Source organism: Sorex fumeus, unplaced genomic scaffold (genome assembly GCF_029834395.1).
Source record: "Sorex fumeus unplaced genomic scaffold, SorFum_2.1 ptg000086l, whole genome shotgun sequence".
Classification (NCBI taxonomy): domain Eukaryota; kingdom Metazoa; phylum Chordata; class Mammalia; order Eulipotyphla; family Soricidae; genus Sorex; species Sorex fumeus.
In genome coordinates, this window is record NW_026606143.1 from 13,476,151 (window position 1) to 13,494,066 (window position 17,916).

Below are 17,916 nucleotides of genomic sequence, written 5' to 3' on the forward strand. Positions count from 1 at the left end.
GTAACTGGGAGGTGGGGGGTCTCCTTAGCTGTGTTTAGGGGTCTGGGAACCAGTCCTGGTGACACTTTGAGCCTTGATCTGGAATATCTGCCATTATGTGACTGGCTCCACTGACGGTGACACTGAGAGCTACCAGGGTCAACCCAATGGTGCTCAGGAAATATCAAGATAAACCTGGTGGTTCTGGTGAAACTTTCTAAAGCTTCTACAACTGTTTAATGCATGGCTAGAGCTGTCTTAATATCTTCTGTTTTGTTTTGTTTTGTGGGCATACTCAACTGTACTCAGTGCTTCTCCAGGTTCTATAGATCACTCCTGGCAGGGCTCTGGGTCCATATGGGATGCCGGGGATCAAACCTGTGTTGGCCACATGCAAGGCAAATACCCTACTCGCTGTACTACCACTCCGGCCTTTTCTTCTAATTCTTAAATTTTGAACAAGGGTCCTTACTTTCATTTTAAAATGGGACTTACAAAGCATATAGGCAGTTTTGTCTGTTGGAGTAATAAAAGATGGCAAAATGGAGACTCAGAGGCCCATAAGATAGAAATCTTTTTAAATGTGGAAAAAAATGCATGCATAGGGTAATTACTGAGTTCAATGGTTAAATGAGAGAAAACATTTTATTTTGTATCATGATCAGGGTTTGCTTAAACTTTGTCTAAGCAAAGTGAGCACAAGTAACCAATGATCAATTATCCCCTAGTCATGACAGTATTCCATCAGTACCTCAGAGACATCAGGAGCAGTACCAGAACCACAAATCCTGCATCTCCCTGTTTTGTTTATCTTCTAGATCAGTGCTCTTCAACCCTTTTATACTTGTGGACCAGTAGACATATGAGAATTATTTTGCAAGAATCACTGTCAGTGTACTCCCGTTGTTCATTGATTTGCTCAAGCGGGCCCAGTAACGTCACCATTGGAGACTTGGTTGTTACTGTGTTTGGCATATCAAATACATCACGGGTAGCTCGCCAGGCTCTGCCGTGCGGGCGAGATACTCTCAGTAGCTTGCCGGGCTTTCCGAGAGGGGCGGAAGAATCGCACTCGGGTCGGCCATGTTGGCTGCGTGCAAGGCAAACGCCCTACCGCTGTGCTATCGCTCCAGCCCATTTGCAAGAATAAAAACCATTATTTATAATATGAATATTAATTTTGGATTAATATATAAATGATTATACTAGCACCAATACATGAGCCATGTGTACTATTTGTTATTTAGTATAGTGAATTTTTTTGTGGTAATTTTGTGGAAATTTCTGTGGACAGGCACCAGTTCATGGAACAAAGATTGAAAATCACTGCCCTAGATACAGATCATTTATTGTCTTAGCAGTAGCTATTTCCCCATTGGAAAGGGAGTCCTTTCTTTGAATGTTGCTTTTTCATTGATATATTTTATTTAAAATTTTATTTTTATTATAGCTTAGGTTATATGATTATTCCAATCATGTTAAATTCATGGTTTTGATGACCAAAGTTACTATATCTTTACAGCAATGCTATTCGCCCATATAAGATGAAACATTTTACTACTCTTACTCAACCCACATAACAAATATACTTTTCTATTCTGAATACAAAAATCTCAGTACCTCAGATAACATCATCATGAATGCTACATGGTATAAGAAATGGACCCAACTAGTGCTGGACAAAATAAAGTCATTTTCTTTCATTGACCTTATTTAAAACTTACTGTTTCAATTCTGGATTCATTTCATCAAAATGATCAATAGGCCACAATTCACCATTTACTCTCTTCATTTGAATAATGACTATTGTTTTGTATAACCTCATAGTGTTCGGGATGAAAAGCACTGGGATATTTAGTTTTCCTCTTGGAGGCAATCTAGTTTCTGTAAAAAAAAAATGGGGGCACAAAATATTTTAACGTTTTAAAAACTTTCACAATATAATTTTTTAAAATGAAGGTGACACTGTTGTATATTGTAATTTTTAGGGGTACAGCTTCATACTTTAACAAATGTACATACCACACTATACCTACCACCAAAGGTCTAGTTGGTTCATCACCATCCAAACTGACCTCTTCAACAGCTTCCTTCCACCTCCCCCACATCTCCAACCACCAATCAGAATGTGACTTTCTAAAAAATGTGTGACTGGAGAGATAGCACAGTGGGTAGGGCACTTGCCTTGCACACGACCTCCAGGGTTCAACCCCCAGCACCCCAGATGGACTCCTGAACCCCAGAGGAATCATACCTGAGTGAAGGGCCAAAAGTAATCCGCAAGCACAGCAGGTATGGCCCCCAGACAACAACAACAACAACAACAACAACAAATGTTTTAGACACCATGATATACGAAGTTCCTTATAACTGGTTTCAAGCACGTCTGATACCACCACCCCGTGACACCATCCCTCTTCCAATGGTGCCAGCTTCCCTCCTCCACCCTGTCTCCCAGACTGACTCCTTGACATGCATGTTTAAAAATTTAATTACTGTTGTTCTAGACCTGTGCTTTTAGTGGTACTGGGTCTAGTTTTGAAAGGAGAAAGGTAACCCCTTATTCCTTTACTTGCCATCAATTTTTCGAAATCACTTCTGAACAAAAATACATTATGTTAAGTTACAAATGCACTTCACTGACTTTACACATTTCCTCAAATGTCATAAACCCTATTAAGAAAACACATTTTATTCTAAGATAAAAGGTTGTCCTGAAGAAGTTGAAAGGATGAGGTAATGTTGAGAGTGATGACTTAGGCTGCCTGAAGTTATTAAAAACCAAAAACTCCATCAAACTAAAGGAAATTTTTCAAGTTTCACTATACCTTGAAAAGTAAAAGTATAGCAATTTTTGATCCTTTAATTTATTGTGTACTTTTTTTCGCAGACCATAACAAGTCCAGGTTCCGTCTTGGAGCTCCCAAATTTGTATGAACAAACTGCTCATTTATTTAACTTAGTCATGAGAAAAGTCAAAGCTTCTCTGTGAAAGAAAGGAATACTCACTCTAGGCTGTAAAAATGAGCAGACTGAAAATCTAACAGAATTTCTTGGGTTCCAGTAGATTCAAAGTTTTCAGTATTTACTATGCATATAAACTACCAGCAGCACTTGTTAGATATAGAACACGCTGAGCCCTAACTATAGAAATTCTGACTTATTCAGGCAGGGCTGAGCTACAAAGCTGCACTACAAAGTAGCATTTCTGAATACTATGCTGCTCCAAGGAAGGAGGAAATCAAGAAATTTGCGGCAACTTGGATGGAGCTGGAGGATATCATGTTAACCAAAATTATTCAGAAGAAGAAAGACAAATATTGGATAATCTTACTTATCTGTGGTATATAGTATAACAGGACAAAAGATTACAAGGTATCAGAGGGAGAATACCTAGATAACTCTGGTTCCTAGATTATGGAACTGAAGATACGGGGGAAGAAATTGAGAAGAAAGTGGAAAATTGAGAAAAGAAAGAAATTGAGGGAGGAAGAAGAGGTGGATGGGAGGTAACAGGGGCAGGGGCCACTGACATACTTGTGGCGTTGAAGAGGGGTGGTATATCAATATATCTGAACCACAGAACCAACAAAACTGACAACATGAGCTATAAACTACAACCGAACTAAAAAATGCTCCTGTTAACCAAACTCAAAAATGCTCCTGTTAAAGAGGCAGGCTTGGGGATGGGAGGGAAACTGTGGACAATGGTGGAGGGATGTTGATACTGGTGATAAGACAGGTATTGGAACACTGCATGCCTGAAAACTCAATTGAGAATAACTTTGTAAATCACAGTGCCCTAGTTAAAAATAAAGTAATAGTAAAAGAAGATGGTTATGAGACCATACTTTATTTTATTTAATTTTTTGCTTTTTGGGTCACACCTGGCGATAAACAGGGGTCACTCCTGGCTCTGCACTCAGGAATCATTCCTAGTGGTACTCAGGGAACCATATGGGATGCTGGGAATTGAACCTGGGTTGGCCGCATGCAAGGCAAATGCCCTACCCGCTGTGCTATCACTCCAGCCCCTGTGAGACCATATCTTAAAAAAAACCTCAAAGACAAAAACCAGGGAATTGGCTAAGTAGGAGAGTACTTGATATGTTTGAAGCCCTGGTTTGATCTCTGGCACCACAAATAAATAATAATAATAATAATAATAAAAATTCGCCCCAAAGTGTGTTTTATTCCCCCTCTTTTTCCAACACTGTCCTTGGCAACATTTTGAGTAGACAGGAAAGTTGGTTTCATGTCTTAGGAACTTATTTACCCATATTTTCTTCTAATTCCAATAAGATTTTATTTTGAAGTTAAATGTTCAATTCATTTTTAATTTATTCACGCACATGGAACAAGTACATCTGATGTTATTCATTTTCCATTTAGAACTAGCTAGCCAAAGGTCATTTGTTTAAAAGTTTACTGAGTTGAGATGCTATCTTGTTGGCATTTGATCTTTTCCCGGAGTCTCAGGGATTTCTTCTTTCTAAGTGTCATATTCTTTTAATTATAGCTGTGTTAGTTTCTAGTAAGACTTCTTCCTCTTTCAGCTCATTTTCGAAAATATATATTTTTTCATATTTGGAAAGGATAATTAACTCTAGACGGCAGATGATGCAGGTTAAACAGCACTTTTTAAATGGAATCACCCCTATTTACACTTGAATTTAGGAATAACTGACATTTATAGGCACTGATAACTATCCAAAAGCACAAGTATGGCCTTTATTAAAATTTTATCACTTGGGCATTGTATTACTTGCAGAAGTGTCTTAGAATAGGTTTTCACACAATCTTAGTTTTCAGGTTTCTGGGGTCTTATTTTAGCATATTTATATGTGTTTAGCAGGAAACTGAAAGAAACCATTATAAATCATTACAGATCTTGTTACAGAACTCTAGCTAGAATGATAATTGCTATATTCATAAGATAAAACCTACAGAGCTTCCTGGACAGGCAACAGCTTACAGAATTTATCACCTTGAAAACAGTTTTGCAAGGACTGTTAAAAGAGCTCCGATAGCAGATGTGTGCTGAAAGTAGATAATGGACCAAACATGATAACCTCTCAGTATCTGTATTGCAAATCATAATGCCCAAAATCAGAGAGAAATTATGGCGAATATTGTTTGCCATGGAGGCAGGGGATGGTGGGAAAGAAGAGGGTATACCGGGGATATTAGTGGTGGGGAATGTGCACTGGTGGAGGGATGGATATTTGATCATTGTGTGATTGTAATCCAAACATGAAAGCTTGTAACTACCTCACAGTGATTCGATAAAATTAAAATAAATAAATAAATAAATAAATAAATAAAGGAAAGAAGAATCTTCCCAACACATGGCACTGAGTATGGAACTCAGTAATAGTGTGGATGGTTGTCCTCTACTAGATTAAGAAAGATTAAAAACATAGCAACAAATCATCATAAATGAATTTTTATTGATTGATTTTCTGATAATTTTACTGGACATTTCTTTAAGTTTTATTGGAGCAAATAATATGAAATAAATTTGTTATATATGTGCTAAGTAGGTAGGCTGGACGGTGGAAGGAACCTGGAGATGTTGGTGGAGGGAAGTGTACTTTGGTGGTGGGGCTGATGTTGGAACACTGCATGCCTGAAACAACTCTATTATGAACAACTCTGTAAACCATAGTGGCTTTTTTTTTACTTTTTAATCTAATCATTTTGAGCTAGACCCTTAGAAAGCTGTTCATGATTATATTTCAGTCATACAGTATTCTAACACCCATCCCTCTGCCAGTGTACATTTCCCAGCACCAGTGTCCCCAGGTTCCCTTCCATCACCCCCACCCCATCACCCCCACCCACCACCTGCCTCTGTGGCAGGTGCTTCTCTCTCTCTCTCTCTCTCTCTCTCTCTCTCTCTCTCTCTCTCTCTCTCTCTCTCTCTCTCTCTCTCCCTCCCTCCCTCCCTCCCTCCGTCTCCCCTCTCTCCCCCAACCCCTACATTTTGGGCATTGTGGTTTGCAATATTGATACTGATAGGTTATCAAGAATATCCCTTTATCAACTTTTAACACTCAGATCTTGTCCAGCATGATCATTCCCTGCTATTTTTGTTATACTGATCTCGTCTCTACCCTCAGCCCCCCACACACTTGTGTATAAAACATAGTGTCTTATTTTTAAAAACCCTGCGAAAAAACAGTCAACCTAATAAAAAAACATTCTAAACTCAAAATATTCTCTGAACATTTTCTATGCTGCCCCATTCCCATATATATGAATTATATATGCATGTATATTATGTATATACATGGCTGACCCAAGTTTGATTCCTCCACCCCTCTCAGAGAGCCTGGCAAGGTATTGAGAGTATCTTGCCCGCACGGCAAAGCCTGGCAAGCGACCCGTGATGTATTCGATATGCCAAACACAGTAACAATTGTCACAACGGAGACGTTACTGGGCCCACTCGAGCAAATCGATGAACAACGGGAGGACAGTGAGTGACAGTGATACGTATATATGTATATTAATTATATATGTATACATACATATACATACAAACTATAGATATATTTGTTTATTTGGGGTCACACATGATTATGGTCAGGGGCTATTTCTGGCTCTGTGCTCAAAACTGACCCCTGGTGTTGCACAGGGGGCTGTATGTGGTGCTCCCAATCAAAGCAGAGTAGGCTCCATGAAAGGCAAAGCATCTTATTGCCTGTACTACCTCTCCAGCTCGACTTATCTATTGTAGTTACCATTTCTGAGGTTTATAAAACTAGTTAGCATCGGCATGGTGGGGAGACATATTATATAATCTGTTCTATGGATTATGATGTTTGAATGGTATATACTTTTATAGACTATTTGGAACATGGAAATACTTCATGTTTTAGATAATACTTCATGAGAAAAATTATAATCACTGTAATCACTGTCATCCTGTTGTTCATCGATTTCCCCGTGAAGGCACCAGTAATGTCTCCTTCGTCCTAGCCCTGAGATTTTTGAAAGTGCCACATTCGAGGCTCTTTCAGGGTCAGGAGAATAAGACTCCATAATTATTATTGGTTTTTAGCATATTGAATATGCCACGGGGAGTTTGCCAGACTCTGCCATGTGGGCAGGATACTTTTGGTAGCCTGCCAGTTTCTCCAGCTTCTGGGAGCTGGGTTTTATAGTCTCTGGGTCTTGGTCATTGATGGGATTACACGGGGCCAGGGGTAGTTGGTGGGTGTAACATCTACATACTGTAAGATGGGGGATCTGGGTGGAGGAGGCCCAATCCCAATCCCAGCAGGCTTGGAGACCTATGCCCTGGGTCCTGCACACCTGGGTTCCTCTGCCAGTTCCTTCATGTGTGAGGATGGTCTGAACATGTTAAGAGTGATCTTCAGCATGACTGTGGCTGGAAACGGAGATCTTCTGCTGCCGGGAATCTGCTCAGGGCGGGGAGGGAATTTCAACCCGCCCTCCTCCAGTAGTGACATTAATTACATTGTTACTACTGTTTTGAAATTTGCTATGGCCTAGTTTCGCTAAGAATTCAAATTCTATTCAGTGTAAGTGTATTTTATAAGTTCTAGTTGATTGATCTTTTGATTAAAGGTGTTCGAAATGTTTATGCACTAATCCCATTTAAAATATAGAGCTTGTAAAATGCTTTAATGGCTATGAGTTTCCTGCCTTCTTAGAAGAAAATCTTCTCAAGAGAGTAAAGTGAGCATAATCCTCATTTGAGTAATGAAAGTATTTCATCCTGGGAAATGTTTAAGCCCTTTAGTGATATTACATTCTTGCTATTCACAGCATAATTTTTAATATTTAGCATGACATTAGAAATGGTCCATGTCAGGTAATCGGATAGATACTGAGAAATAAGAATGTAAGTTTTTATTTTAAAACATTAAGTCACCAGGAACATGACTTTTCATTAATCTTTTTATACAGAAAACCATGTATTTTGGGCTTGAATATTCATTTTCAAGAACTGATTACAAAAATTAGGTCCAGAAGTTGTGCTCAAAAGGCTGGAACACAAGCTTGCATGTCGAAGCCATGTGTGTGGTCCCCAGCATCACATGGTCCCAGAGCACTTGGAGAAGCCCCCAGGCATAGAGATGGGAGCTGTCCCTGAGCAACACAGTATATTCTCTCCCCCAGTTCAAGGTCAAAACTCTGAAAATGGAAGGAAATTAAAAACATAGCAGTTGATCTCCTTACCCCAATTCATTGTTGAGGTTCTATATTCCTACTACCTACAGATATAACTGTATTTGAAGACAGGGTCATACCGATAAGGTAGGCCCTACTCCAATCTCACTATGGTCCAAATAAGAGGAGGGGATATGAACACACAAATATACACTCAGGGTGCCATGTGAGGAAGAAGGCTGCTATCTCTAAACCAAGGGGAGGCCTTGGAGGAAATCAAACCTCCTGAGGATCCTTGGTCTTCTATTGAAAAAGTATTTTAAGTCAGTCAGCCTGATATTTTATAATGCAGCCCTCACAAATGAATTCATGAAGTATCTTTTCTTTTTCGTTATGAAAGACTTGGAATGCTATTATTCTTGCTTCTAGAAATTATAATTCCAGAATTCCTAAACAGGCATGTAGAGAAACTTGACTCCTATTGCCAATAGGATGCTAAGACCATAGGAAAAATTATAAACAAGGCATTCTCTTCTTTTGTGGGGGACGGGAGTTGTCTTTTTTGGGGCACACCTGGCTGTTCTCATGGCTTACTCCTGGTGGTACTTAGGATGTCTCCAGGGATAGGATGGTATCAGCCATGCACAAGGCAAACACCTTAACCTCTGTACCAGCATTCTTAAATCATTCTTTTATCATTATCCTTAATTCATTGGCTGAATGTAGGGGCTATGGAAGAGAAAGAAGAACATATAAGGAATTCAATTTTCTTCCTAAAGGATTAAAGACGGTTGAGACTTCATCCTGTCCAACTTTTATAGATCTAGCTCAAATCTGCCATTTAATGAAGTCACCCTCCCAAAACACTAAGGACCGGGTGTAGAACTTCAACATAAAGTAGAATGTTGCATTTCACCAGAGACACAGACAACTGTAGAAAAGACACCTATTTTCAAAGAAAATTTCCGTCTGAGACATAATGGTTTCTTTATTGTATGTTGGGAGTTCTCTTTTTTTGAACTTTGCAGCCCAGAGAAATCCCAGAATGACCACCAACCGGGAACTCTTTGGTACTATTGCGGCAACATGGGAAGATGCCATTGTTGACAACATTGACGAGGAATACGATCGACTGGTTCAGCACCTCCATGAATGTGCGAGGAACACCAAGAGAGAGATAGCCACAAAAAATCGCCTATCTTCGAAAACTCTTGAGGTAATTCGCCAGCGTGGTTTGGCGCATGCCTCAGGCAAGCGCAAGCTAACGTCCGAGCTCGCAAAGCAGTGCAGAGATGCAATCAAGGAAGACCTCAAAGAGAGAAGAGCAGAAGTACTGGTAGATGCGGCAGAAGCCAGGAAAAGTATTCGTAACGCCTGCCTGTCCTTCGCCAACTATAAGACCAAGATGACTGCCTTCTGACGTCCTGATGGATCCATCACATCCTCCAGAAAGGCAATGGAGAAGATTATCCATGACTTCTACTCAAATCTCTTCGATAGCCATGTCCACTTGCCGACATACCAAATTCCACAGGATGGATATGTCGTTCCCAACGTTCTCCCTTTCGAAATGCGACACGCCATTTCGTCGGTAAAGAAACAAACAGCACCCAGCCCAGACAAGGTCAGACCTGAACACCTGAAGAACCTGCCGTCAGTACTCATCAATACACTGGCTCGGCTCTTCACTCGCTACCTGTCTGAATGCAAGGTTCCATCCCAATGGAAAACCAGCAGGACCGTACTACTGTTCAAGAAGGGAGACATCCATGACATTGGCAACTATCGCCCGATCTGCCTATTGTCTGTCATCTACAAGTTGTTCACTCGAGTCATCCTAAATAGGATTGGCAGAACACTAGATGAAGGACAACCATGCGAGCAAGCAGGGTTCCGCAAAGGATTCAGCACCACCGACCATATCCACACAATAACCAAGCTCATTGAGGTTTCTTGGGAGTTCAAGATGCCGCTCTGTTTAACGTTCATTGATTTAAAGAAGGCCTTTGATTCTGTTGAGATGGAAGCGGTCATTGAAGCCCTAGCCAATCAGGGCATTCAAGCCCAATACATCAGGATCCTCCATGAGCTGTATTGCGGATTCACTACCAGGATCTCACCATTCTACAAAGAAGTGATCGTTGATGTCAAGAGAGGGGTGCGGCAGGGTGATACCATTTCACCGAAACTCTTCAGTGCCACCCTCGAGAACATCATGCGATGACTGGAATGGGAAGGAATGGGAGTGAAGATAGATGGTCGGCAACTACACCACCTCCGCTTTGCTGATGACATTGTTTTAATAACACCAAACATCAGCCAAGCGGCACAAATGCTGGCCGACTTTGACCGTGAGTGTGGAAAGGTAGGACTACAGCTGAATCTTACGAAGACAATGTTTATGAGAAACAGCCTTGTTCCTGACGCCCCATTCACTCTCAATGGAACGACCATCTCCGAATGCAACAGCTATGTGTACCTAGGTCGAGAGGTCAACATGACAAATGACCTGGCACCCGAGCTGCGCAGGAGGAAGAGAGCGGCTTGGAACGCCTTCAAGAACGTCCAAGAAATAGCTAAGAGGACAAAGAACCTCTGGCTCCGGGCACATCTCTTTGATTCCACTGTTCTTCCTGCATTAACATATGCCTCAGAGACCTGGGCCCTATGCAAACAAGATGAGAACGCTATTCAGGTCTCCCAAAGAATAGAAAGAGCTATGCTTGGAATATCATGTTTCACTCAAATGAGAGAAAGAATCCGGAGTTCTGACATCCGTCTACGATCAAGGATCAGGGACGCTGTCTCATTTGCCAAGATGTCGAAAATAAGATGGGCTGGTCACGTAATGAGATTTAAAGACGACCGTTGGACTAGAGCTGTTACTGACTGGATTCCACAGGATGTCAAAAGACCGCGTGGCCGCCCACCTACCAGATGGTCAGACTTCTTCGTCAAGATCATGAACGATTGGTTTGAGGCCCTTCATGTTCCCGGAGCGAACAGATGCCATTGGGCTACACTAGCACGCGACAGGGACAAATGGAGACGTTACTGGCGCCCGCCCGAGCAAATCGATGACTAACGGGAAGTTAAGTGATTGTATGTTGGAGGGGGAGTGAGCCTCACCTGGCGGTTCTCAGGGTTGTCTCCTGGCTCTATGCTCAAGGATCATTCTTCTCTGAGCTCAGGGAACCATATGGGGTATCTCAGATCAAACCCGAGTCTGCTGCATGCAAAGCAAGCACCCTTCCTGTTGTACCATCATTCCAGCCCGAGACATTATGTTTTTAAAATAGGTTTGAGGTTTAATAAACACAAAAATGATTGCCAAAGTGGAATTTATAGTCAGAGTTAAGCATCTGTAAGATCAGTTTAAGGTTTTTTTTAATCGAAGACTGTACCAGTAGAAATAAAAGTAAAATTATACTTAATGAAAATACTTATTTTAATGTAAACATTTCACTGCCAGCTCAAAATAGTAAGAAACTCTTATTAGGGCCTCATGACACAGTGAAGGAGAGTTCTTGGCACTAAAGACCATCATGCTCATGCTAAACAGCTAGGCAGGGATGAGAGAGAAGGGTTTTAGGCTTTACATGGGCCTTTGAGAAAAAAAGAATATATTCATTCTCTTTCCAGCCCTAATATCCAATGCTAATATTTTCCCTTAGAAATAGAAAATATAACTAAGATTAAAATGTTAATGTCAGGGACATTATCATATGATTTTATTCATATCAGAAGAATGACAAAATGAACAAATGAAACAAAACAAAAGCACTTGTAGAGAGAACAATTTGGAATGTGCCAGAGAGGAAGGGCCTTAGAAATTAGGTGAAATGTAACAGGGATCAAGCATATGGTGATGGATGAACACTAGATCTTTAGTGTGATGATGCTATTAATAAATGTGGAGTCTTAACACTATGCATCTGAAACTTACAGTGCTGGAAATTGATGTTACCTCTATAAAATTATTATTAAAAATGAATGGCAGGGACTGAATCATGTAAATGAGCTAATCATGTAAATTTCAACTGAAATTGCACACTGAAAATGTTCAGATAAAATAATGCCCACCCCTATAACTAATATCAACTGATCAATTACCATGTCTTTCTTGTCCTCTGCACCATACTGAGTTGTGTGTGTGTGTGTGTGTGTGTGTGTGTGTCTGTGTGCACGTGTGCACACAACTTCTCCCTTTATCTTGGAGACATATTACAAGGGCTAAAGGGGCATGCCTTGTATGTGGCTGACCTTAGTTCTATACCTAGCACAACATGGCCATTAAGCTCTGGAGGACCCTAGGCACCACCGGGGGTATCGCCTGAAGCCCCCCCCTAAAAACCACCAGGGTGGCCTACGTGATTCCCAGCATCACAGGATCCAAGCAACACTGTATCCTGAACCCTGCATTGAATTGCCAACATGACCAAGAATTTCTGGGAGCGGCTCCCAACACCTCCTGATCTTTGGACACCCCTGCCCTACCCAGTCACAAATCTCTTTCTGCCTGCAGAAACAGTCTATGAGATGGTGGCGAGTGTGAGCTTTAGAAGTTTAAATCTACGCTCAAGTCAGAGAGATAAGGCATGCAAGAGTTTCAGATTCAATCCCTGGCACCACATGGTCCCGAGCTCTGCCAGGAGCAAACTCTAAGCACAGTGGCCAGAGTAGCACTGGAGCACTGTTGGGTGTGGCCCAAAAGTAAAAAAATTCAAACCCAAATAAATCTATGCTCTGTTATTCACTAGTCCAGGAAAGCTGGGAAAACTAGATACATAGTAAAGTCTTTTTTTCTATGAACAAAGAAAGTTTATATCTATATACTTATAAATCTATATTGTCTTTGCTTTGGCAAATAAGTACTCCAGTTCCAGGCAGATCATTCTAGATTGTAGACAATACATTGATTCTATGCTATTTCATTCTTTCGCTTTTCAGAAAATACTACATTGCAACACACCGTAACAGGTTCTAAAGATGAAATAATTTAGAAAATGAATCCCTGGGTTTCGCAGGTCATACATTCTAGAATTCTCTGAAGACTAAGGATAGAAGTAAAACTATAGATACAAGTTATTATTTGTAATGTTATGCTAAGAAAAATAATCAACGGAGTTGAAGCTATTAATAGGGCAGTCCAGGAAGACCTCTCTGTAAGGTGTTACACAAGCAGAGTGTCTACGGAAATTTGCAAATCTCCATAGACATCTGTGGGTGGAATAATGAAATAGAAGGAAGATAGAGTCTGAATTCAAGGAGAGGCTGACTGAGGCCAGGGTTATCAAATTAAAAGCTGTCAGAACCTCACCTCAAATTAAGAACACGTGTGAATAGAAATGGAAAGAGTGAGAGACAACTCAGCCTTGGTCCCCTAAGAGTCAGTAGGATAGAGATGAAAGAAGCAAAAAGAAAATGAGGAAAAGATAGGAAAAGAATCAGAAAATAATTGAGTTTTAGAAGCCAGTTGTTTCCAAACTGGAGAGATAAATTGTGTCAAGTGGAGCTCGCTCCTAAGTTGAGGAAGATGAGAACAGTATATAGAGCATTTTATGTAGCAATATTAATTTATGGATGAACTTAAGAGCAATTTTAGTAATTTGATGGAAAGCAAACCATAGTAGCTCATGAGCAAAAGATGATAGTGTTAAAAGTGGAAGTCTGTAGAGTTTTTAGTTTTTATAGGTAAGTATAAACAACCTTTCAAAATTTGTTGCCCTTAAGAGGGATCAGAGTAATGGGGTGATTAATGGCAGGTGTCAGCGGATAGGGAGGTATGCTTATTAACATCAAGAACTGTTATATCAAGTGTGTGTGGATAGGAATGATTACATGGGAATTACTAGATAGAAAGAAGGGGGTGAACTCCTGGAGAACTAGCTACATATAATTGAGTAGATGTAAGATTCAGTGAACTGGTGTATAGGCCTGGTGGGCAGACCCAGAAAATTTCAATGCTATAGAGAGAGGGCAAAGAAAGCACGTGGATAAAAAACAAATTTAGGATGATCGTAATCAAAGAGCAATATGATCATATTCTGATTTGACTATCTTCTTAATGAAATAAGAAGATAGGAAGGGAAATGTTAAATCAAAAGTAGTCATCAGGTTTTTAATACAATGTAGACATTTTTACTAGTGGAAAATCATGTATCATCAGAATTTTATTACTCACAATTTACTTGGGCTGGAACAATAGCACAGTGGGTAGGGCGTTTGCCTTGCATGTGGCCAACATGGCTGACCCGAGTTCGATTCCTCCACCCCTCTCGGAGAGCCCGGCAAGCTACCGAGAGTATCTCGCCAGCAAGGCAAAGCCTGGCAAGTGACCTGTGACGTATTTGATATGCCAAACACAGTAACAATTGTCACAATGGAGACGTTACTGGGCCTGCTTGAGCAAATTGATGAACAATGGGAGGACAGTGACATGACAGTGACAATTTACTTATTCTTCTACCCCCCTCTCTCCCAAGCCCTTTTTAACTGAATCACCATGTGACACAGAGTTACAAAGTTGTCCATGATTGGATTTTAGTCATACAATGTTCCAACACCCATCCCTTCACCAGGGTTACATTTTCCACTACCAATGTCCTATTTCCCTCTCACCCCACTCCTAAAATCTTCCCCCCCCCTTCTGTCTCTCGCCTCTCAAGGTTTTTTCTCTTCATAAACATACTAGTTTATTTCCGGCGATAGATTTTTGAGAAGGGCAGGCATCTTTGCATCACCAGAGTTGTGTCTTTGTGTTTGACAATAAAATAATCAGTTTGACTGACTAGCTCGGAAATCCATCTGCCTCATGTTATAAATAGCAATAATAAATTGATGTGATTGGAATCTTGAGTTCATTTGTGTGTAAAATTAATAATCTGACATAACAGGAGGGGATTTTTCAGGAAAAAAATTGAACTCATGTTTATCTGCTGAAATAATTTAAAAAAAAAACACTGACGACAGTTTTCTGGAAACCTAGACATGTTTTATGTCAGGAAGGAGCACACATCACCAAATGTCACAAAACACTGAGTTTGTGAAGACATTTTCCAATTCATAAATAGCAGCCTTTAATTTAAAAAACTCATTATTTGCAAATAAGTTTTTATTGTCAAACTGCATGATATATTTTAACTAAAATCACTGAGATGTACGGTTTCTTGTAAGAAAACAGTGAACCATGCCCCTTTTATGAGTGTTATTCCTAGGACTATGCTTATTGTGCTGCAATTATTAGGACTTAGGTACCATAAAGGTTGCATACCTTTTAATAATAAACATTAGATATCAAGCATATGTCTTGCCTTCATCCTTTTGACTCATATTACAATCCTTACCCAATGTGAAAATATTTGAGATAATTATAAGCATGCGATGGGGAAAAAAAACTGAAAGCCCAAGTACCCATTATTCTGTTATCTACCACACTAGCATCTTTTCAAGCCACTAAAACAAAATAATATTTATATTGATGTAGTAAAAAGACAAGCTTCTTTATCATAAGGATCCTCCTTTTTTCTTTTTATAAACCCTCTTATCTTTCCTCTACTCCTTTCCTCATCCATTATAACCATTATTTTACCTTCATTCCTATAATTTTGTCAAATTAAAACTGTTATAGAAAGGGAAACATGTACATAAACTTTTACAGTTGTCTTTCTCACTCTACTTAAGTCATCATTTAATCAAGTTGATGTATTTTGCTGAATAGGACTCTGTATTATGGATGTACTGCAATTTATTAAAACCATTCATGCACTGAAAGGTTTCTAAGATTGTTAGCAGATTTCAATTATTATGAATGAATCTGCTATAAACATCTACACACAAGTTTTTGTACAGATATACATTTTCATTTTTATGGAATAAATTTCCATGGATCCAATAATTTACATGTTTTCTTTTATTTAAAAAAAACAATAGGTTTTCTGTTTCCACCAGCTATGATTCTAGAATCTAGCTCTGTACCTCCTTACTAATATGTGCTTATTAGATGTCAGTATATCATCTTTTGTTTAGTGCCTGTTCATGTTTCTTGCCCATTTTCCAACTTAATTCTATCTTCATTAGAGAGATTTCAATATTTTTAAAACATATACTCCAGATACTAACCCTCTGCCACACATCTAGTTTGCAAATATTTTATCCAAATGGTATTTTTCCATTTCATCATCTTCTTGAAGATTTTATAGAGAAACTATTTTAGTTTGATGATGTCCAATTAATTTAATTTTACCTCCAATAGAATTTGTTACTGGTGAAATTAAAGAAATATTTCCTTTCTTGTGGTATTTCCTTTCTAAACATGATGGGATTGTTATTTCAAATCTTTTCCAATAAGAACACGTAGACATTTTTAAAAGATTGTTTGCTTAAAACAAATTTTCTTTCATGGGTCTGGGGAGATAGTTCAAAGGGCTGGAACACATACCAGCCATGCAGAGGCCCTGGGTTTTATTCCTGGCATCATATGGTTCCCTAAAATTCTCCTGGAGGACCCTGAACATTGCTTGGAAGACAAAAATACAAAAAAAATATTGTTTTTTCCCGTCATATAAGAATGCTAAGCTCCCATCCATTATTTGTGAGGGATACATTCTTTGGCTATAGAATTCAGTTTACAGTTCTTTCTTTTCCACTACATGAAAAATGTATACATTTACTTCTGGCATCCATGGATCAAATGAGAAATCGCTTGTCATTGGAATTGGTGTTTCCCTGTAAGTAATGTCTTCTTCCTCTCCGGCTGCTTTCAAGGTTTGTTTCTTTGTGTTTTGTTGTCACAAGTTTAATTATGAGATGTCTTTCCATGAATTCATTTTGCTTTATATTATTTGGAGTTTGGAATTCACTCAAGCCTCCTGAATCTCTAGGGCTATATATTTTATCAAATTTGGCCAGCTTTCAAACATCTTATCTCTGAATAATGTTGCTGTTTCACACTCGCCTCTCCTTCTGGGGCACTGATGATATGACTGTTATCTCTTTTATTATTTTCCCAAAGATCCCTGGGACTCTGTAAATTTTTTAAATTCAGTTTCAGTTCTCTGTTGTTCAGCTTATGCAAATTCTATTTTTACAGTCACTGATTCTACTCTCCATATCTTTATCCTCCCCCCTCAATCCAGTAAGGTATTTACTTAACTGTATTTTTATCAGTTGTAGAATTTCATTTTGTGCATTTGTTTTTCCCCCTGATACTGTTTTTTCATTTGTTTCATGAGAATTCAAAATTATTCGTTGAGGCAGAAAGTGGGATGCTGATTTACATCATCTCTTTGCAGAACAGTGGGGTGGTGGGGTGGGAGTGTGGATCCCAAATGGTACCCAAAGAGACCAAGAGAAGACACAGGAGGAATCAGATTGTAACTAGAACCCCCTTTTACCACTCCATTCCACTTCAATGATGCAGGGTGGTGTTGGAGGCTAGTTTCACTGGTCATTCATAATATGTGAAAAGAAGTGAAGAAGGAGGCCTCACATCATGCCAATCTGTTTAGTTTATACTTGATAGGGGATTATATAAGAGCTGTAGTCTCCACTGCATTTAGGAACTGGGGTGAAGTAGGAGTGTTGACTGACCCTACATCATATCCTTCCAGATTATGTTGATGCTAAGAGTGGAAAAAAAGTGGATTGCTTACTGTCCCAACTCACAGGAATTTGATTAGTGGAATTTCTAACATCATGCAGTTAGAGGTTATCAGACCCTTCTCACCACCTTTTTTAGTCTGATTATGCTGGTTGGACTCTTGGCCTGCGATAAGGCCAGGTACTCTGTCCACT

The 17,916-nt window shown here is 39.5% G+C and overlaps 1 protein-coding gene across 1 annotated transcript in view; it reads right to left on the minus strand.

The window, feature by feature from the left end:
- CFAP47 (cilia and flagella associated protein 47) overlaps positions 1–17,916 on the minus strand; it is a 606,917-nt gene that overhangs the window by 58,027 nt on the left and 530,974 nt on the right. The window contains exon 58 of the mRNA XM_056131098.1: positions 1,704–1,863. Coding sequence (XP_055987073.1) covers positions 1,704–1,863 — 160 coding nt within the window. The remainder of the gene's footprint in view (positions 1–1,703; positions 1,864–17,916) is intronic.